This window comes from Natator depressus, chromosome 3 (assembly GCF_965152275.1).
Source record: "Natator depressus isolate rNatDep1 chromosome 3, rNatDep2.hap1, whole genome shotgun sequence".
NCBI classification, from domain to species: domain Eukaryota; kingdom Metazoa; phylum Chordata; order Testudines; family Cheloniidae; genus Natator; species Natator depressus.
In genome coordinates, this window is record NC_134236.1 from 50,581,744 (window position 1) to 50,609,330 (window position 27,587).

General features: G+C 38.3%; 1 protein-coding gene across 11 annotated transcripts in view; it reads right to left on the minus strand.

Annotated features, from left to right (window-relative positions):
- The window catches only part of KHDRBS2 (KH RNA binding domain containing, signal transduction associated 2), a 614,322-nt gene that overhangs the window by 227,800 nt on the left and 358,935 nt on the right, over positions 1-27,587 (minus strand). For all 11 annotated transcript variants that reach the window (XR_012638772.1, XR_012638769.1, XR_012638770.1 and 8 more), the window contains one exon: positions 1,629-1,756. Coding sequence is in view for 4 of the 11 variants with exons in the window: in XM_074947899.1 (XP_074804000.1) it covers positions 1,629-1,756 (128 nt within the window). In the remaining 7 variants the exon portion in view is untranslated. The remainder of the gene's footprint in view (positions 1-1,628; positions 1,757-27,587) is intronic.

Consider the following 27,587-nt stretch of genomic DNA (forward strand, 5'->3'; position numbering starts at 1 on the left):
GTTCCCATAATATAAGAACTAGGGGGGTCACCAAATGAAATTAATGTGTAGCAGCTTTAAAACAAATAAAAGGAAGTTCTTCTTCACTCAGGGCACAGTCAACCTGTGGAACTCCTTGCCTGAGGAGGTTGTGAAGGCTAGGACTATAACAAGGTTTAAAAGAGAACTGGATAAATTCATGGAGGTTAAGTCCATTAATGGCTCTTAGCCAGGATGGGTAAGGAATGGTGTCCCTAGCCTCTGTTTGTCAGAGGGTAGAGATGGATGGCAGGAGAGAGAACACTAGATCATTACTTGTTAGGTTCACTCCCTCTGGGACACCTGGCATTGGCCACTGTTGGTAGACAGGATACTGGGCTGGATGGACCTTTGGTCTGACCAAGTATGGCCGTTCTTATGTTCTAAGAGGTCTGCTCTAATGGTACAGTATCCCAACTACAGTGATATGAGCTGGAGGAGGCAGACCTTAATAAATACAACGCTTTGAGAAAAAAATCAACATAATTTAGTATTTTATCATGTGTAAGAGTGTGCTAAGTGTCTCACAATATGGATATTTAAATGTGATCCCTCCCCCTAATGAACTGAAGGGAGAGTAACAAACAGTATGGGGACCTTTGGGGAACAAAGGACATGGACAACATAAATCAAATAAATGGATTAATGAATATTAGTCAACAACATGATGGATGCAGGAGGTTGAAGTTTCTTTTCTTTTCTTGCTTGCTTGTTTTTTAATTAAAAACAGACCTATATTAAGCTCCATCCAGAAATGAATTTATGTAGGTACAGGGGTCAACCTGGGTTAAAGTATTGCTTTAGATGGCTAATTTCCTGTGGGCTTAAGAGTGGAAGTGGGTCTTAAGGAGCAATACAAGTTAAAACATATAGTGGCCTTGTGAGCAAAGGCAGAGTGATATATAGTTACAGTGAAAACATGAAAATATCATAGAGAATCAGGTAACACTTGGAAGGATTGTGCAAGCCAGTGTAGGGCACAAATTTTAGCTAATCCAATTAGAACTGATACTATATACTGTAAATAACATTATTTGTTTAATAATGTTATCCTTTATGGAATTAACAATGCCTAACAATGTAGCACAGAATGTATTCATTTCATCCATTAGTGAATTTGCAGTGATAATGTCTCAGACCTTCCAATACAGATAAACAGCTCACACTGCAGTGTGTGTGTGTGTGTGTGTGTGTGTGTGCGCGCGCGCAAAGAGAGTCCTTCATTTTCCTCAATCTGGAGCAGGCTGTATAGTCTAATAAGGCTGCTCTGAGTTACACCTGCTGTCAATACCCCAAGATGATTATCTGTTAGTTGGGACTCAACAGGACTTAAGTTAGCTCCAGCCATGCTGCCTGTAATAGCGAAACTGACTCTGTCATTGGAGAAATCCCTTACCTTGGATGATTCTTCCACAACCAGATACACTGGCACAGCAAGACTCTGGCAGCATTATGGCCCTAACATCTGTGAATTGTGGGTCATAGACTTGGGACTGAAACAACCACATACCAGTGTTGAGGAGAAATATATTTTGGCTTACTGACTATGTTAATAATCAGATTATAACGAGCATGTGTGTTTCAACAGGCTGCATAAGAGAACAAAGTACCTTGATGGAGCTGCAGGTGGTACCCGGATTCCTCTTCCACGAATGCCCCGTCCACGTGCTGAATCTTCAGAACCATTCAAGTATGACAATTCTCTCAACTGCTCCTGACGGATTTCATCATTATAGTCCTGAAAGTTAGAAGACAGAACTGTCTGAAGTTTTGGTGTGTAGATTTGGCCTTCCTGTCAAACCATCCTAAACCTAAACTCTTTGTGGTCATACACCTTTGCACATGCAAATCACTTCTGTTGCAGTTTTCTGGCACTATCACGTGTGCTGAAATGATAGAAATTATATGTGCAACAACTACTTGTCCCTGATTTGTGTATATATCTGGGGGCTGTGCATGTAGCTTCTAATACTTGGGAGCATTGATGTAAATGTGTTCACAAAGTTACTTACACATTACTTATCACAGATTGTAAATCTGTATTTTGAGAGCTACGGCGTATGAAGGACAAATGTAAAAGGGTGTTCACATACTATGGTGCTGATCTCAAATAGTGTAGTGGCATAAAAAAATCTAGTAATATACATAATTTCTGGGGTATTTCTTAATTGCTTATTTTTAAAAATCCCTGTCTTCTACTATCTATTCCAAAACACAGACTCCATTTTGACATTATTCCCTGGCAAATTAAATTGGATCAACCTGACTGATAATTTAATCATGCCTACCAGTGAATGTAGGAGTATTAAGTTGAACCTCCACTTCCATACATCTTTACTTAATTTTTCTCCTGAGTAAAAACAGACTTTATGTTACTCCATATATCTTCTTAGCAGGAGAGCTAAATTGAGCTCTTTTTAGAGCACAGAAATGGCACTGCTAAGTAATAAACTCGTATCTCATGATACAAGGAAGACCCACTTAGCCGAAATCTTAGAGAACCAACTCCACAGCATTCCTAGCTTTTTCTGGATAGTAAGCAGATCAAATGAATTTCAGTTTTTACTGATACAATATTATATAACATGGCCATCACAGACATTTTTTATTTAGTCCACAGTATTTATTTTCTTAGTCTTAAGCAGAATTCCCTTTTTCTCTAACTCCCTTGCTTTTGTAGCTAACTCTTGTGCTTGCTGCTAAGGGTATAAAATTCTAATGCAGTTGCTGGCTTTCTGACAATAGAGTGTGCAACAGTTAATTAGTATTTCAAACATGAAAAGATTATTGAATTTCAACCCTCCAGTTTTTCCATCCTTGAGGAAGCAACTGATCTGACAAATAACAGCATTGACTGGCAGATGAGGATCAGAAAACACAGCCTGGAGTATACCACAAGTGACACTTCTTTTTAGCAGAGGTTAAAAAAAAATCCTCGCAGTCATTTGTGTACATAATTAGTACTCCATTCACTGACTGAGATCCACAAGCCAGCCAATAGACACATGGAACCAAGACTCTGCTCCTTCCCTACCCTTCCCCACACTAGCCTTGCATACCATCCAAGGAGGGAGTAAGCCATCCTGTAGCCCTCCTCTATTCCTGAGAGTTTGGAGCCAAGATCTAGGTAGTCTGCTTAGGGACATAAGGGGGATTCTTACTTCCTTGTAAGAGATTGTACCCCAGAACACAATCTAACACTAAATTTCCAGTGAGCAGCACTATAATAAAACATATTAATGGAATTCTAACTTTAAAGGAAAACATCCTTTTACTATTATTATTAAAATCAAGCCCAAATAATGGTTGGCAGGTGACACCATGCCCCAAATCTTATTGCACAGTGTTCCCTCATTATGTCATTAGTGGTATTGCACCAAAGCATCCTGCTAGATCAACCTGCTGTGCAGTAGATGGTCGGAAAACTACACATAGCATCCAACAGGTAACATTTACAGATATAACCAGACATCTTCCACTGTCTATTGAGTAATGTTATGCTAACCACTTGTGATGATGACAGTTTATTTCAACATTAAGACATCAACCTAGACTATTTGGTTTGCTCCTGAATTCCCAGAGAAGTGCTGAGGGGTCTCAAGCACAAACATGAATTAACCTTATCCAAAATAAAAGGCAAGTTGGGATGGAAGGAATGGAAAAGACAGTGAGGCAGGGAGGCTGACACATTCTGGGATACTGCTGAAAAGTATCCCTACCAAGAGACATAGCTGTGCAAAAACAAAGCTCCTCAACTCAACTGGTATCAAAACCTGTAGCTAATGTATTTGGAAGGATATCCTGAAAGAGAGTGATTTTAAAAGTTAGAAATTCTACAGAGATCATTTATCATGTGTGCCCTTTACAAAGCCTAATAAAAAATGTAATCTTCTAAACCTGAAGTCTGAAATTTTAGACTGTGATGCTTACTTCAACTCCCTCATTAAATAGGAATTTAGCACTGAATTAATCTTTCATAACTACTACATGAGTCCAGCTAGCAATAGAGTATCTGCTGAATATTTAATTGTAGCTGAGTTCAGTGCCTAGCATTTGAGGAAAAATTATGCTGCTGATGCATCAGATACACCTAATCCCAAGTGTATATACAAGAGTGAACACAAAATGTTGCACATAAGACATACCTGTACTGAACAAAGAATAATGAGGTATTTACATACTTTATATAGCATTTTAGAAAACCCTCACCCGCACATGAAAATAGACTCCCGAGTGATAGGTGTTTTGTCCGGTACTAGTCTTTTTTTCACTAATTGTGAAATCTCTTCTCTGATAATCTAATTTAATCTATATCTTTTCCTGACAGATCGATGTTGTTTATATCAGTAAAATATTACGGATGTCCAGTCACTCTGTCTCACTAAGAACGATAATAAGAGTACCATCTACTTTATGATAGAAATGATGGACATTTGCTTAAACACTAGACACCTGAATACTTAGGCTTCTACACGGGTACCTTGACTTTCAAAGGTGCTGAAAATTCCAGCACATTCAAAAGGACTCAGTATTTCTGTAAATCGGGCCACATAAATGTCTATATGTGGATTAACAGGAAAAAGACATGAATGTTTGATCACTGACTTTAGCAATCACTCACTCATGAAATATATGAACACAGTTGTCTAAAACTATCAAAATAATTTATTTGATAATCACATCACAGCTAAGAACATGTGAACCCATTTAAATTAAATAAGAACCAATCAAAGCATGTACCTAAAACTCAACCAAACATCTTTGAAGATTTAAAAAAAAAATCTTAGTAGATCTTGAAACTTGCACACTGAGAGGTTCCCCAAACCTCTCTTTTATTCATTCTGCACCTAATAAGATACTATTACTCACATTCACTACACAGCTAAATTAGCCAGGCATGCATGTGCAGTCTAGCCTACCTTTCACTATAAATATTGGTAAAACTAGACTAGCAAGCAGAGCTCTTGATTCTGCAAACACCTATCTACTAGTACCTAGCAGCCAAGTCACTTTACCTCTCTTAGCCTTATACTCTGTTGAAAAAAGTGTCTGAGAAATAATGCTTTGTACAGAGCTATTTCATCTTCAGATCTCAAAGGCCTTTACAAAATTAAGCATCAGTAGCCTCATTTTACAGCTGGCCTAAATATGGGGGTTTTAAACAATTTGTAAGAGAAGTATCGCAATCTAGTGTATTAGGTATAAGGGGAGCAAAATCACGAAGTCAGACTTAAATGTGAAGAGGCTGTCACTTCGCCACAATAAATTAAACACCTTCAGAGCCAGGAATAGAAATCTAGTCTTACATCTCCAAAAACACAGACCCCTATTGCACAAGCCAATAAAAAGCCCCTCTTAGCTACAGAATATTCTTTTGCAGCTTTATACAGCCAATAGAGAGCAACATGTTTACATACACGTTTAGTGACCAATTCTGTGTTATTCCATTCTTGTGCTCAGCAGAAAAATAGGAGAAAAAGGGAAAGATGGATTTGCACTGCCTATATTCCTAGGCTATGATGGGGCCTGCCAGCTTCCAGAATAACTTATAACAGCTTCAGGGCTCCATTGGATATTCCATTCAACTGTCTTAACCATTCTGTAGCTGAAGGAAGAAGGAACCAGCCCACCCTTGCCAATGGGTGCAGCCTGCATGTATGTGGCCTACATCTTCTAAATGGCCACAACAGCAAAGCAGGGAGTCACAAAGGCACCACATATAGTCATTAGCAGCACATCTGATCACTGCCCATCTGAAGTGATTGGGCTTTACATAAAGATGGTGTGGAAGGTAAAACCAGGGGGCTGTCACAAGATAGGCATTGGCTATGTTTGAAACTTGTTCTTGACATCAAGTAGGCCACCAGGTAGAGATATTGAGATTCCTTAGTGCAGGGGTTCTCAATCAAGAGTGCGTGTACACAGAGGTCTGCCAGAGGTACATCAATTCATCTAGATATTTGTCTAGTTTTACAACAGCCTGCATAAAAACCTCTAGCAAAGTCAGTACAAACTAAAATTTCATACAGACAATGACTTGTTTATGCTGCTCTATATACTATACACTGAAATGTAAGTACAATATTTATAATCCAATTGACTTATTTTATAATTATATGGTAAAAATGAGAAAGTAAGCAATATTTCAGTAATAGAGTGCTGTGACACTTCTGTATTTTTTTTGTCTGATTTTGTAAGTCAGTAGTTTTAAAGTGAGGTGAAACCTGGGGCACGCAAAACAAATCAGACTCCTGAAAGGGGTACAGTAGTCTGGAAAGGTTGAGAACCACTGGGGGAATTGTCCAAACAGGGTGTCTTGAGCAAAGATGGTGGCTCAGTGGATTAAACACATCCTTAAACAGAGATAGATATTGCATGTCTTGCTTTAAGGAACAAATTCTGCAGATAATAACTAACAAATTAGCTGACAGGAGCACTGTATCTAATTCCTACATAAAAGAAAGAAAATTTAATAAATATTAGATTCACTCAGCTCTAATACTAACATGTTCTGACATCTGTTGACAGGTCACTTAACGGACGCTGGTTAGGTTTAAAATTTTAATGTATATTCTTACTTTTTTTTTTTACTAACTCTGTGGAGAGAGAGACCCTGTTCTATCCCAGCTCTGGGAGGGGAGTGGGGGCAGTGTGATATAGCGGGGGCAGATACATTTGGGTTATATATAAGATCAGAATGGTCATACTGGGCAAGGGTCCATCTAGCCCAGCATCCTGTCTTCCAACAGTGGCCAATGCCAGGGGCTTCAGAGGGAATGAACAGAACAGGTAATCATCGAGTGATCCATCCCATCATCCACTCCCAGCTTCTGGCAATCAGAGGCTAGAGACACCCAGAACCTGGTGTTGCATCCCTGCCCGTCCAGGCTAATAGCCATTGATGGACCTATTTTCCATGAACGTATCTAGTTCTTTTTTGAACCCTGTTATAGTTTTGGTCTTCACAACATCCCCTGGCAAATAATTCCACAGGTTGACTGTGAAGAAAAACTTTCTTTTGTTTTAAATCTGCTGCCTATAAATTTCATTGGGTTACCCTAGTTCTTGTATTATATGAAGGAGTAAATAACATTTCCTTTTTCAATTTTTCCAAACCATTCATGATTTCATAGCCCTCAATCATATCCTCCCTTAGTCATCTGTTTTCCAAGCTGAAAAGTCCCAGTCTTTTTAATCTTTCCTCATACAGCAGCTGTTCCATACCCCTAATAATTTCTGTTGCCCTTCTCTGTATCTTTTCCAAATCCAATATAGATTTTTTCAGATGGGGTGACCAAATCTGCATGCAGTATTCAATATGTGGGCATATCATGGATTTATATAGAGACAATATGATATTTTCTGTCTTCTTATCTATCCCTTTCCTAATGATTCCCAATATTGTGTTACTCTTTTTGATTGCCATTTCACATTGAGTGGATGTTTTCAGAGAACTATCCACAACGACTCCAAGATCTCTTTCTTGACGGGTAACAGCTAATTTAGACCCCACCATTTTGTATGTATAGTTGGGATTATATTTTGCCATGTGCATTACTTTTGCATTTATCAACATTGAATTTCACCTGCCATTTTGTTGTTCAGTCACCGGTTTTGTTAGGTCCCTTTGTAACTCTTCGCAGTTTGCCTGGGACTTAACTATCTTGAGTAATTTTGAATCATCTGCAAATTTTGCCACCTCACCGTTTACCACTTTTTCTAGATCATTTATGAATATATTGAACAGCACTTGTCCTCGTACAGACCCCCGGGGGACACCACTATTTACCTCTCTCCATTGTGAAAACTGACCATTTTTTCCTCCCCTTTGTTTCCCATCTTTTAACTGGAGTGCCTGGCAATGCTTTCAGGATCATCTAAGGATCTTTAATTTAATGACAAGCCTTTTGTTATCTTAATCACCCTGCCCCTGTTTATAAAAAAAACTCCCTGTCCCAAGGGGGAAGCTGGGAGCACAGAACTCATCACATATCACACTCAAGCTGTGTTGCAGTTAAGAGCTCCATCTGAGGCTGAGGTGTGCACTGTGAGCAGACCTCTGGTATGAAATTCAGGGGGGCAAGAACCACCCCCCCATGGCAGTAAAGCAGGGGGAGTTGATATTGGACAGAACCAGCAGTCAGGCCAGGTTTGTTATGTCTCATGGTACCTGTTATACGCATGGTGTCACTAGGCTGCATGTCTACTAGTCTCAGGTGAAGAGAGCTATGCCACACTGGAGGAGCACAATACCAAATAATTGCACAAGGTAAGCTCAGAATGTCTTAGACTCTGCACATTGGCTCCTCACGTGGAACTGGCTAGTTTGCTGATCAGGTTGTTCCTTGTCTTTATTTTCAGTGAGGTTTTAGTAGGTGTTCCTTGAAAGTCAGGGTACAGTCCAGTTTAACAAATAGATACACAGGTATTTGGTCATGGTCCAGCTGTGTCCATTCACAAAGATGTTAAGATGTTTGTAGGCCTTCATGTGGCATAGATGGAAGCAACTGGAAACTTTTTGGTATTAGGTTTAAGTCTCCATCTTTTACAATAATGGGCCATCTTCATGTCAGCATCAGGACTTCTTCTACATGACTGAAATCCTGCTCCTGTACTGTTGAACAGATGTCTGTGTAAATAAAACTCCTCACAGTGGTGCAGGAAAGGCCACTTGTAAAGAGGTTGAAAAGTGTCAGTGCTAGAACTGAGCCCTGAGGCAGACCATTGTTCTTGGACTTCCAGGTGCTGTTTATTTGGAAGACAAAAACAAACAAACAAAATATGGAGCTGATGGCTTTTCAGCAATAGCTCCTACCAAAGTGGATTGTCATGGCTGTGGACCAATGACAGTTTGTAGGCCAGATTGTGTCATATGCAGCAGTAAAATCTAGGATTTCTGCATCTATCTCTGCCTGGACGGGAAGCCATTCTTGATGTAGGTGGTGAAATGCCAGCACTTATCACAGGTCTTATGGTTTTATCTAAAATCTGCTTGTTCTACTCTCAGGATATCATCAATTCAGTATATCAGTCCTACCTGTCCCACCATCTTTGGGTAAATCTCCTTCACTTCAGATGTGCAGTGATCAGACATCATGGGCAATTCTTTGAAGGCTAAGCCTTTCAATTAATCTGTACATGCAGCTTAGCAAAGAATATTCCCTTTAACTCCCTCTGTGGCCTTGGGGCCTCCTGTAGATAAGAGCTACAAAATTTGGAGTGCTGGAGTAGCTGACACCTCATGTATCCTTTATTTGTCACATGAAAGCACTGTACTGTTCAATTAACTGCAATGACAACTTAGAATTGGAGGAGAAGGTTAATTTATTTTACTTTGATTGCATTTACTTATTTTCCATAGTGCCCCAGCAGGGGAACCCACAACCACAGTCCAAAATCCCAAATCTGGAAGGTACAGGTGTGTATTCTAACTTTACTAGACTTCTGAACCTTTGGAAGGTAATATATTACAAAAAATTTGTCGGCACTAGCTTTTTTATTACATGTTAAAGTTTTAAGGGTACACCATTGACAAACTAGCAATGTTAAATTCAACCCTATCTTCACCTGAAGCATGAGATGAATGGACTTTTCATATGGTAAAGAATAAATGTTTTGATAGAACGGGATTTCATTTTCACAGAGCAACAAAATGTAATAAAAGCTTTATAAGACTGAATCACCTTTATACTTGATTTTTCCACATACAAATTCACATCTGTTTCTTTTGCAATAGAGATCAATTACATCATTTGGAATCAGCAGAGCTGCAATTGTTCAATACAACTTTACACTCCATGTCTTTAATAATAATTGAAGGCTCAAGATATAATATCCGATACTCTGTGGTTGAGATATCTCATCCAGCCAAAAAATGAATACAAAGTTCAGCAGAACTGTGGGAGCTGGTTTTAGCCCAACTTGCATGGTATCCAATAGTGGTAGCATATGACCTTAACAACACACAGAGAAGCTAAAAGTAGACAGCTGTTTTCATATCCCTAGACAAGACTCATGCTCTCTCAAGGCATATTTAATGTGTATGTCTGGTCTTTTGGTTACCTACACTCATGCCCATCTGTTAGAATGGCATTATGCCGATTCCCAGATTGGTCCAATTATTTTGCTAGAACATAGGTGCCAGGTAACGATGGATTTAGATGGACAGCCTGCAGAGCACCACAAATGATGATCCTTCTGCCAAATGTCCTCTTCTCTGACTGTCGTATCATATTAGTGCCACATGCCTCTGTACAGTTGATCATATATGTCAGCACTTATGTAAAAGCAGTTGGAGTACATGCAGACAAGTACTCCAAAAAATAGTCAAAAACATGAATATAAGCTCCTGAGCTCAGGACAAAAACTGCATTTCAACTACTAGGTGAAAGGGGCCTGGTCCTACCAAATTCACAGTCCATTTTTTGTAAATTTCATGGTCATCGCATTTTAAAAATATTGAATTTCAAGCTTTCAGATATTTACATTTTAAATTTCACAGTGTTGTAACAAACCATGAATATGTATCTAAAAACGACAAAATATAAACATGTAAACCCAATGATGACTCCCTCCCCAAAAGTGACAATCTCCCATATCTCTGGCTATCCAGTTCTGAAAGCAGTGCAGAAGTAAGGGTGGCAATACCACAACCACCCTACAATAACCTTGTTACCCCCTTTTGGGTCAGGAACCCCAGTTTGAGAAATGCTGCTCTAGGGTAAAAGTACACAAAACACCAGATTTCATGAGAGAGATCAGATTTCATGGTCAGTGACATGTTTTTCACGGCCATGAATTTGGTAGGGCCCTCGGCATAACCCACACTAATAAATATTGTGCCACTTCACACACAACACAAACAAAAAATAGTGAGTGTCTACCTGCTTACTGTCTGTCTGTGGGATAAAATTAAAGATCAAAACCACATAAAACAGACGATACACATCTCAGTCTCCATCAGAACGTGTTTTGACCAATGATTTTGCGCCTATAAATGCCTATCGGCAGAATGCAAGCAGATATAAGCCAGAGTCATGTATGCTTCATTTTGACAGCTGGGGGATTTGTCAGCTTGCCACAGACTGCACTAACTCTAGTGTGGATGTCGTTTTTCTCTTTAAGCATGCACAATTAAATATGCCTGGCATCGTCAGCACAGGACACCATACTTTACAGGCATCAAGGAAGGGAGAGGTGACATCTTGCTTCTCAGCAGTGAGAGGGAAATTGCCAATGTCTTGAATGCAAGTTCTGTGTGGGTATTTCCATGAAATTTGGTCCAGCAATATGAGATTAGTCATTGCTACAACAGAGCTAAAGGAGCCTCAAGGAGTACTGATATTCAAAATGATTAATTTTTAAACTAAATAATGCATTTAAATATCTGCTCAGAAGATTATTACAGTCAGGAAGTTTTTCCTAATGTCCAACCTAAACCTCCCTTGCTGTAATTAAAGCCCATTGCTTCTTGTGCTATCCTCAGAGGTTAAGGAGAACAATTTTTCACCCTCCTCCTTGTAAGAACCTTTTTATATACTTGAAAACTATACCCCCCCCCACCCCCCGCAGTCTTCTCTTCTCCAGACCAAACAAACCCAAGTTTTTCAATCTTTCCTCATAGGTCACGTTTTCCAGATCTTTAATAATTTTTGTTGCTCTCCTCTGGACTTTCTCCAATTTGTCCACACATTTCCTAAAATGTGGCACACAGAACTGGACACAATAATCCACTGAGGTCTTATAAGTGTGAAGTAGAGTAGAAGAATTACTTCTCGTGTCTTGCTTACAACTCTCCTGCTGATACTTCCCAGAATGATGTTCGCTTTTTTTGAAACAGTGTTTCACTGTAGACTCATATTTAGCTTCGGACTAGAACCCCCAGATCCCTTTACCATTTTGTATGTGTGCAATTGATTGTTCCTTCTTCAGTGGAATACTGTGCATTTGTCCTTATCGTTTTTCATCTTATTTATTTCAGACCATTTCTCCAGTTTGTCCAGATCATTTTGAATTTTAATCCTATCCTCCAAAGCACTTGCAATCCCTCCCAATTCGGTATTGTCCACAAACTTTATAAGTGTTCTCTCTATATGGCATTATCTAAATCATAGATGAAGATATGGAACCAAACCGGACCCAGAACTGATCCCTGTGGGACTCCAATCAATATGCCCTTCCAGCTTGACTGTGAACTACTGATTACTTTCTGGGAACAGTTTTCCAACTAGTTATGCAACCACCTTATAGTAGCTCCATCTAGGCTATATTCCCCTAGTTTGTTTATGAGAAGGTCATGCAAGACAATATTAAAAGCCTTACTAAAGTCAAAATATACCACATCTACCACTTCCCCACTATCCACAATGTTTGTTACTCTGTCAAAGAAAGCTATTAGGTTGATCTGACATGATTGGTTCTTGACAAATGCATACTGGCTCTTACTTTTCACCTTATCATCATCTAGGTGGTTGCAAATTGATTGCTATTCCCCTTTTTATAGACTGACACTATATTTGCCCTCTTCCAGTCCTCTGGAATCTCTCCTGCCTTCCATAAGTTTTCAAAGATCATTGCCAATGGCTCATTCATCTCCTCAGTGAGGTCCTTAAGTATTCTAAGATATATTTTAGCAGACCTGCCAACTTGAAGACATCTAACTTGTCTAAGTATTTTTTAACTTCTTTCCAGTTTTAGCCTCAGATCCTACCTCATTTTCACTGCATTCACTATGTTAGATGTTTGATCACTACTAACCTTTTTGGTGAAAACTGAAACAAAAAAGTCATTTAGCACTTCCGCCATTTCCACATTTTCTGTTATTGTCTTTCCCCCTTATTGAGTAACGGGCCTTCTCTGGCCTTGGTCTTCCTCTTGCTTCTACTGTATTGGTAGAATATTTTCATGTTACCCTTTATGTCTCTCACTAGTTTAATCTCATATTACATTTGAAAACCTTTCGGCAATCAAGATCAAATTTCAGAGATTCACCTCAGCTTTGCTCCATTTTTCACCTTTGCCCTCTCCACTTACCCACAGGCCCAAAGACACACATTGCCTTAGAGCTGACTTCTGAAGCTGACTTCAGCTCCTCCTGCTGATGGTTATATTGTGCCATCTAAGTCAGCCAGCCTCCCCAGTCACATAGCAGTTCTGGATTAACCATTAGGAACAAAAGGCCCGTGCCTAGGTCTGCCAGCTGTGGGATCATGTAAGGGCATCAATGATATTAATACAGAGTATGCTTGAAGGATGATGAGGCCATCTACTCCTAAAGGGGTTTTCAAGGAGCCCCCCCTCACTCCAGGTGCTCAGATATCCACCTGGACATAAGAGGCCCTATTATTCATCTTCCTGTGGCTATTGAGTGGGCCCAAGATGCTTCTGCTCCACAGATGGCTAGGGAGGGATGTGTGGCTACCACTGTTGCTCTTCAGATGGCTGATGAGAAGGTAGGTCCCAGATGCTGCAACTACTGTTAGATTAATATATCTTGAGGCCAGAAGTGGTCATCTAGTCTGACATCCTGCAAAACAGAGGCCCCAGAACCTTAGTCATTAATTCCTGCATCAAGCCTCTTGTTGAACTACAGTGCATGTTTCAGAATGACATCCTGTCTCATTTTAAAGACTACAAGTGATGGAAAAAATATCATATCATTGGTAATCTATTCCAATGGTTAATTATCAAATGTGTACTTTATTTCTAGTCTGAATTTTCCTAACTTCAACTAACAGAGATAAGAGACAAAAACGACATTTGAGAGACAATGAAAATAGGAAGAGGAGGAGGGAGAAATTCACAAATGTTAGGCCAGGAGTGATCATTGTGATCTCCTAGTATGGCTTCCTGCATAATACACCACTGAATTTCACTCAGTAATTTCTGCCTTGATCTGAACAATTTGTGACTGAAACTATAGGATCTCTGAGAGTGGAGACCTTAAAGATTTAGCTGACGGAAAAGACAGGGGTAAGCAAGGAAACTGGGACACCAAACCAAGGGATGTAAATTGAGCAGAGCTGTGGCTAGAGGAGCAGTGAGGTGATGACAGCACCTTACAACTTAAAAATATGATGTATGCTAGTTTGTCTGTATGTAGTCAACTGACTGTACAAGTATTTGTGATTTGTTTCCAGAGCATGTTATTCCATTTAAAAAAAAAAATATCAGTGCAGACCAGCTGGCTTCAACCAACTCTTTCTTCTTGTACTCCTACTCTCCATCTTTCATTTTTGACTCCTCACACAGAAGTCCCTTTCTTTATTCACATGCCTCCATTAGGCACACTTCTGTGAAGTCTTTTCATGATAACCCAGTTATGACAGGAACTGAATTATTTTAAGTATGTAAAATATAAATCCCAAACCCAACAGCAGACATGGAACAAAAGCAACTGATATACAACACCTATGCACCTTTTGTTTATTGTGTATTATTCTCCTTTCTTTCTTTTAATGGGACTTAGGTGCCTAACTCACTTTGGCACTTTTGAAAATCCCACTAGGGATTTAATTGCATCTTTATGTGCTTAAATACCTTTTAAAATATGGTCCTAAGTCACTTGGGTGCTTTTGAAAATTTTACCCCTAGTATCTTATCTGCCAATTTTACTGCAGCGTTTTTACTGTACTCTGAGCTGCTATTTCCAGAGCATTTCCCACAGTAATTCTATATCACTTCTTTGTTCAGTACGTGCTTTTTCTCTCTCTCACACATACACACTTTAAATTAATTAAGTAGAGGTGCAGAGTTTACAGAAGAGAGGGAAATAACCAATCAGGAATTGAGGATGAGTAAGAAAAAGCAGTGTCAACAAACAGAAATATTGGTTCTGGCTGATGCAGCAAAGATTGTTTGGACTGAAGTAAACAATTTAATAAGAGAAAAGTGATTTTTGCATATTGAAATACACCACCCATACAGTATGTGAAGTCAGCCAAATATTTCTTTTCCCTCTCCACAGATAATGCCTGTTAGAAAGGCCAATGAAACAATTCAGATTATTTCAGCTATCTACACACTGACTGAGAAAACTAAGGAAGGAAGCTGTGGTAGGCTGTGTTAACACCATACTTATCTAGTGCAAGAAGGATTTAATAGTCTCTCCTTGAAAAGGACTGAGACCATCCCATCTCCACAATACCTGTCAGTAATATCAAACCCAGGGAGAGGTTTCTCAAGGAGGGCATAGAAAAGGACAAAGTGGTCTTCTGACATGGGCTGCCTTGATGGAGGGATTTATATTGAGGCAGAAAGGACCTGATGGTGGACTGAGACACTAAATCTGGGGAGAAAGCTTAGACTGGACTTTGTTTTCTTATTGTCTTTTCCGACAAACAAATGAAAAAACACCACGCAGGAAGTCTGAGTTATCTTACATGGGGTACATGTTTTAGAGCAGTTACCTGTGCACAGAAGTAGTGCAGGGTTGAATTCTTGCACTGTATATTAACAGACAGCCAAGTCAAAGGCTATTCTGGATCATTTAGACAGTTGGCTTCTTGCGCAAGGGCCACCTTGTAGAGGCCTGAGCCCATTACAAGACACAATGGTAACAGTTTATACTAATGGTGTTAATAGTCATACATAGTAAAATTCAGAAATAATCCAGGTCTGATCAATAAAACCAAAGGTGGAGACCATTTTAGATTTAATGATCATCTAATCAGGTACAAAATGCTGGTCACTGTTTCTATAAAGGGCAATAGGGGCTCTTCTGCCAAATATGGAGTTTGCAGGATTGGGTCCTATTGCAGTAATAGTGTTCTGGATTTATCAGAGTAGATTTTGTAGAAATGCAAGCTGAGATAAAGAAAAATAGCTGGCATTTAAATAATAATACTGTTACTCCCTCTTCCGGCATTATGTTATCCTTTCTTCCAGGACCATTGCTGAGCAGTAGCAGATATTGGTGTCTTGCAGTCTACTTCCCAGTAGAGAAAAAATCAGAGACATAGGCTAGTCTACACCGGGGTGTGTGTGTGTGTGAGATCGATCTAAGTTACGCAACTTCAGCTATGTGAATAACATAGCTGAAGTCGACGTACTTAGATATACTCACCGCGGTGTCTTCACTGCAGTGAGTCAACAGCTGATGCTCCCCCGATTCCACATCTCACTCTGGGGGAATACCGGAACTGATGGGAGAGCGTTCAGTGGTCGATTTATCTCATCTAGACTAGACCCCTGCTGGATCGATCACTGCCCGTTGATCCTGCGAGTAATGTGGACAAGCCCATAGAGTCTGGTGTATTCAAAGTGTAATTTGTTTTATTTACCCACACACCAGTTCTGAAACAAGATGGTCAAACAGCTTGCAGGACAATCCTTTCTTCCAAGAATCTCAGTCCAGCACCAGTGCTTGGTTCCCAGGGAGTAACTGTCTGAAGATTCACTCTAATCAGAGACCAAGCCGGAGGTCATAGCTCCTCAACACAGAACAGTAACCGAAACTAACCGAAGCATCAGAGTCACATCTTCCCAAGAGCCAAAACATATTTGCATGCTAAGAAAAAGGACTTAGAAGACTATGTGTAACAATGGCAGCTGGTGACACCTGCCATAAGAATACACATGTAATCTACACCAGAAAAGTTAGAAGTATTTAAAAGCAGTTGGGTCAACTGCAGTCAGAATTAATTCCAGTAAAATTAAAAATGCAACAAACCAATGTAGTTCTATAGGAAAGTATGTGGAAGTATAAGCATGTCCCCTTATGTCCCAAGGTTCCATAGCCAAGGAATTTGCTGTGGAACCCAGCCCTTTGCAGAAAATTTTGCTCCATAATATTTAAGCTTCCATTCATGGTGGTGAAGATAACTTTGAAAATGTGAACTACGATTACACTGATACAGTGATGACTCTGCAGATAGACAGAAACAACAGCTCTGAAAGGTGGAAAACGCTCCTATTCATTTCAAATTGGGTGTTAATGCTGAAACCTAAAGAAACAAGGTAGGTGAGGTCATATTTTTATTGAACCATCTTCTGTTAGCGAAGAGACAAGCTTTCAGCTACCCCACAAGAACCTAAAGATGACAATTGAAGTGTCATCATGCTTAATTATTTCACTTGGATCATTTTGTCATAAAAATTCAGCTAAGATGCTTATCTAACAATCCTAAACTTTGTCTCAGGCACTCCCATGTGCAAAAAGCCCCAACTTCCATATCCTTCAGCTTCTCCCTGATAACTTTCATAAGAATGGTTTATAAAAAAATCAGCAAGATGCAAAAACCTGAAAATCTAGGGACTAACTAAAATATGCTTTAAAATATTGTGCAGCTGTGAGGCTCACAGATTAATCATTTACCATCAGCTGTAAATTTGTTGCTATTTACTTTCAAGTACTCTTTATTCTGGTACAATGTGAAAGCATTATAAATAAGAGGCCCAGCTAACCTTATCTATCGTGTTTCCTCTTTCTTTTTTCTCTTACATTCTAAGTGTTTATTTATTTGGTTTAAAATAAAGCAGCATAAAATAATGTGTTGCGTAGGTTTTAGACACTCTTGCCATTAATTAAAAAAATAATTTTAAAAGTTATTACAAAACATAACCCCGGCACATTTCCTGCCTATCATCAACATACCAACTAACTATCAGAAAAACATATTACATATCAAAATATCTCAACCCCCTTATGGTACCACAAAACCCTATGCAGTTGCTTCAGTTTCTCTAAATACCTGCTCAGATTGACTTTACACAATGTCTTTGGGGTCAACAAACTAAAAGGATTTAACATCAAAAGACAAAAGTGAAGTAAACTCCTAAATTGAGGAGCCCTTCTAGAGACCGTCTAATGGAGGACCAGTTTGAGCAACCCTGCTGATCCCTAGAGTGGTATTATAGCTTGGGGAGAGGGGTAGACTCTCAGCTGCCTGGCAATTAAGAGTTTTATGGGTCAACACCAAAATCTTAAATTTCAGAAACCAAAAAGCATCCTGTTCTGAGTCTGGAACACTTAAGTTACATGTTTGTATTCAGAAACTCCCTTAACAAGTGAACCACAGCATTCTGCACTAGATTGAGCTTCCAATTTAATTTACGGCAAGGTTGCCCAACCTAAAGCCCGCAGGCCGTCCACAGCCCACCAGAGCATTTTGTAAGGCCTGCCGGTTTAAAAACAATATACTGACAGCTGATTCATAAGCATTTTGTCATGTTTACATCATTTTAGTTTACACAAGTGTGTAAATAGGTTGTTTCTATGTACAGTATTGTCTATCTAAATGCATATGAAACAAGCTGCACCTAAAATATAAATCAATACAGTTGACTTTAAATCTTATAACAATATGTAGAATCTGTTTGGCCCACAGAAGGTTGTGCTTAGGTTTATGTGGCCCTCCTGTGTAATAAGGTTGGGCCCCAGTGTCTTAAGGTATAACTCCACGTATAGTACATGGGACAATACTGCAGTCTACAGGCTGACAGAAGCATGGTTCACAGTAGCAAGGTTTGCTTCCTTGAGGAACAGCTCCAGCCTCTTGGAGAGATGCAGATTGAAATAAGTAGCCCTGGTCACCACTGACTCTCTAGTTTACTCAGGATGTGTCTGATTCAGCAGCATACATTTTCCTTTAAATTCATTCTTGTCTCCTCAGACCTCCAGTTTATTTTCTTATGAAGGGAGTTAATTATCCATTGCCTGGTATTTTTATATACACAGTATGATAGAATATAAACAAAAGTGAAAAGAAATCATGATGATTTCAATATTGAATATTAAAGCTTCTATTTTGAAAGTAGATAAACAGATTTCCCCTGAGTAAAAGGAATATAAATATTACTCAGTGTTTTGCAATAGCTTCTGAGCAACATGCTTTAGGAGTTATATACATACACTAGCAACTGAAAGGACCCAGCTCGTAGAAAAGAGAGGAAGGATGGTCCATTGGTTAGAGTGCTAGCCTGGGGCTTCATGGAAACCTGATCCTCCACAGATTTCCTGTATGATCTTTGGCAAGTCCCTTAGCATCTCTCTGTACCTTGATTCCCCATCTGTAAAATGAGAATAGCAGCTCTTCCCTACCTCACAGGGGGTTTGAGAGGATAAATACAGTGTAGATTGTGGAGCACTCAGAAGCTATGGTAAGTGGGACCATATAAGTACTTAAGATAGAAAATCTGAAGGTCACAATTCTCCTTACAAAATATATATTAAACAAGAACACACATTATTTGTGGCAGGTTTTACTACTATGGCTAGAGCACAGGTCATGGTAATTTATAACTCAACCTGGTTACTCAGCTATTGTAATATGTACATTTCAACAGATTAATTTTTGAGACAGATGATTACTTGGTACATACAAAATATGAATTTTATTGTTCTTTTTTCTGGCAGCAAAGCAGACAAAGCTTATGTGACACCACAAAAAAGTAACAATAGCAGCTCTGTTTCTGGGACACAGATTTATTTCCTTTTCCCTTCTGCACTGATTGTAATTTGTTTCTAAATCACTTGGCAGTTTGTATATTATAAAAGAAAAACCCCTCTCGCTTGTAAATTGTTCACTTTAATTAAAAACAAATATATCGGCTTAAAAGGAAGGTATACTTAGGTATTTTTAGAATACACAGTTCCCATCAAAACACAATTATGTAGATTATTATTTTGAACAGAACTTATGAACAAAATTAGTGCTACTCTAGCCACTGCTTCCCTTCTTCAAATCCACAATTTTATTAGAAAATAAAGAATGCTCAGAATGTAGTAAACAAATCAACAATGAGACTTAGAAACTAGACTGTTTATTTCTTTTCTAGTTAGAGTCACAAGGAATTTTAGCATGTGAGTACACAGGACTCCTCCTTGCATAAACTTGGGTACATGCTTAAGGACACAGCTGAACTGTGGCTCCAGTGACAATTTTGTACTAGAGTGCTTATCAACATTTGCAGCTAGCCCTTTAGTAACTTCTCAGAGAACACATCCATTGAGTTCAATAGTTTTCCCTGAATAAGGAATTCAGAACTGCATTGATGATGAGGTGCCAATGAATTATAGCTTGGTTGAGAAGCAATATTTGCACTGTGGCTGACTCCAAGTACTACCTCTTCATATTTAAGTCAAACATGGTAGTTAGTGCTACTTGGTTTCTGTTGTTCAGTCATATAAATATTCTCAAAAATTATGAGTGGCTCTAGACCTTCTTATGTGGTGACTCCATTGCTGGAGGTCTGAAACCATGGTAGCTCATTCTATAAGATCCTCTACTAATCTCTTTGTGGATGAACAGTCCTTTTGATCCATCCAGAATACCACATCATCCATCCAATATTGTCTTTTTTTCTGCCTTATGTTCTTCTGCCATCAACTTTCCCTTCCAGTACACATAAACATGCATCACCTGCTGAACCTCTTAAAATGTATCCTGTACATCATTTTTTTTCTTTTAATAAAATCTCTAACTAGTGTTTGCTGAATTCCAATCATCTCCAATATTTTTTCATTGGTTACACAGTCTAGCCATGTTTTCAAAATTCTTCTATAACATGATCATTTGAAGGACTGAACATTCTTTATTATTTGAATTGTTTGAATGTCCATGTTTCACAGCTGTAATTTAACAGAGACCAAATGTAAGTTTCTATGAGGTCCTCAGATTTGTGTCCCTTCTCATCAGATGTTTAACCTTCCAGAATATCTCTTTTGCTCTTGATATTCTGGTGCTGACTTCTGCATCTGATCTTCCATCTTGATGCTTCCTAAAGAACAATAATTTCCCACTTGCTGTAAGGCTGTGTCATTCACTGGAATCTGGCATGTTTTCCTAGGATCCTTACATACCAGCACAATTACTATCTTTTCCACATTCAACTCTAGAACATATTTTTTCCATATACATATATAATCTCCACTAACTTCATCAGACCTTCTTCTGAATCCGGTAACAGCACAATGTCATCTCCATAGCTAATATTATTCATCCCATTTTCCATTCATTTTAATATCTTCTGTTTCTTCCATTAATTTAATCAAACACTCACTATAAACGCTGAATAAAGTTGGTGACATTGTACAACCTTGTCTCACTCCTCTCTGGATCCCTATTAGATTTTAATTTTCATATCCCATAATAATAGCCTTCTGATTCCAGTATAATTGTTTTATTATTCGGAGTTTGTATTCATCAATCCCTACAGAACATAACAAGTTGAGCAATTTGTTGTGGTAGATTCTGTCAAAGGTTTTCTGGAAGTCAATAAAACACAAGTATACTGTTTTCCCCATTTCAGTTGATCTTTCTAACATGAGCTTCAAGTTCATAATGGCGTTTATAATGCCTTTTTAACATTAGAAACAGTATTGTTGTTCACTTATTTCCTTATCAATCTTCACTTTTAATCATTCTTGAAAAACTTGCAAAGGTATCTTAGAGGCATGCGATAAAATGCTGATTGTTCTGCAGCCTTTACTATCCATAGTGTTAGCGGGGGGGAGGGGGGGGTTGTGGAGAATTGTATACACAGTGAGGTTGAAAAGTCTTCCAACAATTCTCCTGCCTCAACTATAGTCTTTATTTCCTTTGGCAGAGCTTTCAAGCCTTCATCCCCTATGCTTTTTAACAATTCTGCCAGTATTCCCTCAAAACCAGTGTTTTTTCATTTGGAAGTCTTTTTATTACTGACATGATTTTCTTCATCCATTATTGGTAGGCTTTCTTGATTGATCTCTAGTTGAGGTTTTTCAGGCCTATAACCACGATATAGCTCCTTGATGTATTCTTGCCAGCTCTCATTATTGTCTTTAGGTCCATCATATATTGTGTATTTTTGTCCTTAATGGTGGTATTAGTCACCTTTCCTCTGTAAGGCTCTTATTTTTTTGATATATCTCACTTTGTTTTTTCTCTTTATCCAACTCAGTTTCTTTGCATTTCTCATTCAGCCATTCAGACTTTAGTAATCTGCATTCATTCTTTATCATTTTATTTAGTCTTTAGTGTTCCTTTTTTTTCTATTGACAAACTTTCCTTCTTTCATCCATCAGCAGAATGATTTCATCTGTTGTTTATGGGTTTTTGTTAGCGATTAACTTCTTTTCTACATGTTTATCTGCAGCTTCATTGATGGAAACTTTCAGATGTTCTCAAGTCACATAGTCTTTGTTTTCATTAATGATCCGCAACATTTGTTGCTGGTAATGACTTTGTCCTCTAGATACTACAATTTTATTCTAACCTTCTATAAAGCCTGATCATGAAACTCCTAAATGTCACTGTGGAGTATATAGTAACTACTTTAAACTTTATGATTTCCAAGGATAATGTATTTTAGCCTTATAATATAAAATGTTTCAATACAAGAAACACAAATGTGACAAATCCTTAATTATTACAAGCTAGTAATTAACTCTAATTTATGCAATGTTTAGCCTGTTGATTTCTTGAATCAGGCGAGTCAGTATTGTTGGAGACTCTTCCCATTTCTCCAATTAATTCAAATAATTTACCCCTAAATTTAATTTTAAAAATAGATGCTGATTTCTCTAACTCTTCATCTCTAGCCTTTAAAGGCAAAGTTTGGTATTGCTCAGCTCTTCAAATCTTGACATTTATATTTCACAATCATCAGAAGAGAAAATTTAATTACACACTAAGAAGCAACAGTAATGTCATCTTCTTAGCTCTCCTACACAAATGAAAAGTTCTTTAAGTAGAATTTGACAGATTAAGTTGTTTGCCTTTTCCATATTTTAAATTCAATGATTTTAATGGCAATATAGTATGATGCTGTCTATAGACCAGTTTATACACCAAAATCAGGATAGCTATATGTTATCAACATTACATTGTGCATTTAAATTCCATTTACTGAGCAAAGCTAAAAAGCATTTATTATTTATAATAAAGATTTTAGCAAAGATGAATAATAGCGAGAGATAAGATGAAAATTGTTAAAGGATTCATAGCACCTGTAAGGTACTGAGCGCTATCAATTTCTATTGGCGTCAACAAATCTTACCTATATTACCTATGAGCAAACATATATTTCACTGAGGTGCAAGCCTTAGCCCCAGAACACTTACAGAGATAGAACATTCTGCTCCAATTCTTTTCCAGGGGAAAAGCCAGCTCTGGCCAGGCTAATTTATTGGAATTACAATGTTTCTTACCCAGAGTTCTACATACTGTGTTTTGTTGCTTGATTTGGAATTTGTTTATGGTTTTATTGTATGAATGGCAATAGATTGTTACTGTAACTATACTCATGAAAGGACATTCCAGGGTATATCTTGTGTAGGGTAATCAGTGGGTCAACACAGAGTTTACAGGTAGTGGACTCTGTGGGATTCAAGTTGAACAAGAGATAGGGGTTATGTCCCAGAGAAAAAGGACTCTGTCCAAGGATTCTGTTTTGTTCTAAATCCTTCAGATAGAGAATCTAAACCCTTTGTGAAGTGATTTTGTGGAGCTGGCTGAGCCAGGTGGGACTGGCAGTCACAGAGCTGACTTCACAGCAAGGACAGACCAGACCAGCAACTGCATAGCTGAAGTCACAGAATTGGATCAGGTAGTTGCATATAACAATGAGACTTGGAGGTTTAGACTTCTCTGGACTAGAGCAGACAAGTGTAAAACACCACTCCTTGATTCTCCAAAATACCAGTGTAACTAGACCTAAGTTTTAGGTGAGTGGGGATTGTTGTGTGGCTAAGTTCTGAACCTCAACACACTGAATTAATACTTGGAATAATACCGTTTAACATACTCCCAATATACTGCTTGGGTTTTGCTCATTTTCTTGTGTGCATGCACATCTATATTTACCTCTTTTGACCAATGAGGTTAGACAATGTTTGGCGTCTTGCAGGCTGTTTCCATTAGAAGCAGAAACTGATGATGAGTCAGATTTTTTTTGATGCAATCTTGTTTTATTTACCCAGAATGTACATACATTCCTGTTTCCCTGAACACAGTAGGGATCAAACAGCAGGACATAGTTAATTTGCTCATAGTTCCAAGCTTTTGTAAAGCCAAAAACTCATTTTCTCCTTGCTCTTTTGAAGGGCAATGCTAGAAGTGTTTCTGTGGCTGTCTCTGGGGCTTCCTTGCTGTGTTGTGTGCGCGCTTCTGTAGTGGTTCTGCTGCTTCTCTCTCACATGCAGCTCCATCAAACAATATCCAGCCCCCTACATTCTCATTCACACCCCAGAAAAAAACCTTCAGAATGCAAGGTTCAGCTCCTACTTCAGCCTTTCCTTGGCCTGTCTTTTGGGCAGTAGTTCCAATTGTTCAGCTATCTATTCCATAAAAGATCTTAATTGTTTAACCTGGATGAAAAACAGAAGTTACGACCAATAGCTTCAACTAGGTTTCACCCTAACCCCAGCATAACAATACACGTATTGTGCTTCTTTTGTTTGGTTTCTTTCCCTTGAACCTCAAATAGAAAGGTAATGTGGGGGCTCCATGCTCCCAAGGACTCCTCAGTGCTTGTGAGTGGAGAAGTACAACCTAGAAAGGTGACCAGGAAGGTTATATTTTAATTTTCCAGAAATAGGAATAAGGCTTTGGGTGGGAGTTTAAGTTATCTTCTTTATTTTTTTAAAAGGACCGCTAGATAGACTGAACCCACACCTTGTTTTTGCTACTGGCACCTGATAGAAGGGTTACAGGGCAAATCCTAATTTTGCAGCTTGGATACAGCTCTACTTGTTACTGTGTTCTAGAAAAAGAGCAAATGTATGTAATGAGGCAGACAGACTACTTGACTCAAGGGGCAATGTTCCGGTGAGCCATTGCTGCCACATGGATACTTATGGCACAATTACCAGTGCAGTCATTTGTTAATGGATAGAAGTTGACTTGAAATCACATTAGTGTGCTCTTGTTTCAAAAAAGCAGCCAGAATTTACGCTGAAATCTTATTTAAACTAATGAATGATATCACTACAATTGAAACCCATTTCCTCCAGTGTTAAAGGAAACCTTAAGTTTTAGAACATTAAAAACAAATTTTGGGCCATACGCATAATCACTATAAAAGCATGAAATTGAAATGATTCATCCCTTGTGATGAATTAAGCACTGCCAAAATATGGGATGAAGTCAATTGATCCATACAACAGGATCTGTGCAACTATCATCACACTCTCCTGCATACATAAATTAATTCTTATCTACAACATCATATCCACCTCCTTAAACTTACATTTAATCTTTATAGAATTCATGTTTCTTTCTGATTTAATATTTTCTTGCCATGAAAAGTTACATTTCAGAGTCAGATAGTAAAATACACTACACTAAGGATAGTTTAGTTTTTGACTCTGTCCTGCTTTTTAATAGAAAAGACAACACATATTTACAGCAATGTTTCCAAAGCAGAGTGCAGCAGATGTGCCTCCATAAGTGTGTGGCCACAAAAATCTGAAGACACACACATTTGCAGAGAAGTTTGCACCTATAAGACTGGTAATTTTATGTGCAATTGTGCACCTCTGAATGAAATTACTCTTTTTATATCTGCAAATGCAGACTTTTCAGTATGCCTATTATTCCCCCCTTTGAAAATCTGTTACATTTCTAATCTTTTCTCTACATGCTATACCGTTTTCTTTGCAATAGTTTCTAATGCAAATAAATGAAAAGTATTTTTTTTTCAGTTACAAGTTTATACAAATACACACTCAGGCACACTTAAACAAAGTACAGAATTTTGATTTATTTTAATGTTCTTTCTAGTTACCTAAACTGTGTGAAAGGAGAGCCATGCAAAGCTATTTATGCAATTCAAATGCAGGTACAAAATTGGAGGGTTCATATCAAAAAGCAAAGAAGTTGGTTAGTGTGTTGTTCTGAGCAAAACACTTTTTCTCTGAATATTGTGAAAAAAAATCACAAACCCAAATATGCTTAGGGGCTGAGGAGAGAAAGGCAGATTGAAAGGTAGAGAGTCAGGGTCCTCAGTCTCAGAAGCCATCCTGGAAAGCTTTTGACAATTTCACGTGCAGAAAGTGAAACTGAAAAGAGCCTATCAGACAGCAGGAAAACTGCACTTTGATTCTCCTCTTGGGAAAAAATCAAAATTTTCTGGCAAAATGGAAATTTTCCCACAGAAAACTTCAGTTTTGTGAAAAGGCCTTTTTTTGTCCGAAAATTATTCTGACAAAATTTCAGCCAGCTCTAATTGTAAATATTTTCAATACATAATATATTCTGCCAGAAGTTGTCTATACAAAATTCAACAGGTAACTTGCTATCTAAGTATAAAGTTAACAAAGCAGATCCCATAGATTAGTACAATACCAGGAACATGAAGCATGTTTAGAAGTCTAATGATATAATCTGGTTTTCATAGTAACCTACAAAAATCATTAGGAAAAGGCTCTCTTTTTTTCATAAAGGAGGATAGTTGGCTTTGTCTTGCAGTGCTGATAACTGATATGCTAGCTTAACTGCTCTATGTGCGAAACTGCTGCTTTGTCACATTATAATTCCCCCTCTCTGGATAGCTCCATGATTTGAATCGCTTGCTATTTAACAAGGAGTGCTGAGGTGGAAAATTCAATATATTACTCTGGCGGAAACTATGGTAGAGTCATCACCATTGATATTGCAAGCTGCCTTCTAAAACAGATGTTGGATAATGAATTTCCTGGATTAGGATAAAGTACTGAAACACTTACTGGAAGTTAACATAACAGACTCAAAAATAGCAGAAAGACATTTCTCTATTTAAGACATGAATGTGACTAAAACAGCCTTTTAAAACCAAGGATGAAGATTTAAATCAGACAATACCAGTGCTTCATAATTTAATGCAAATAAAAGCCTGATATAAAAATATAACTAATACACTCCATGTTCATCTGCCACAGACCAGTAAAATATAACATTTTGCCAGTTTTAATTTACAAAAGCTAATTGGTTTGGGGAGGTTCTGGACTAGTGTGTAGAGCCATGGATGCTGACTTCAGAGCCATGGGTTCTATTCTCAGCTCTGCCACTAGCCAGCGGGGTGACCTCGGGCAAATTACTTCACCCCTCAGTTTCCCCAGCTGTAAAATGGGGATAATAATGCTGTTCTCCTTTGTCAAGTGCTTTGCAATCTATTGATGAGAAGTGCTATATAAGAGCTAGGTATGATTACCTATGTCCTGTAGACTCATATGTGAAGTGAGGGTCTTTTACATTGAGGAATAAACAAGTTCTGTATTTTCTCCTATTAAATCTTGATAGGTTTTCTTTAAAGTACTGTACTCCATTGTAACCTTGCAGGTTCAGATGCTTCAGTTCCATACTATGGTGAACATGAACCACTACATTTAATTTGATTGTCAAATAAAGGAAGCTTCAGGCAAATCTTGACAGGATCAAAGATCCAGTCCAGATAACATTCAAAATAATGCACACGCTTACCTAAAGCACCTTAGCTTATTGGGTATGCAATACTGAGTAGGAAATCTTGCAGGAATAGATTCTCTCAAGTTTTGCTACTGTTCTTCCTACTTTTTGGTCTGGAAATACTGTGGCAACTACTTCTTGGGGTTATCTTTGTAAAGTATGAACCATTATTACTATAACTCATTAGTGGTATTACTACTACACATC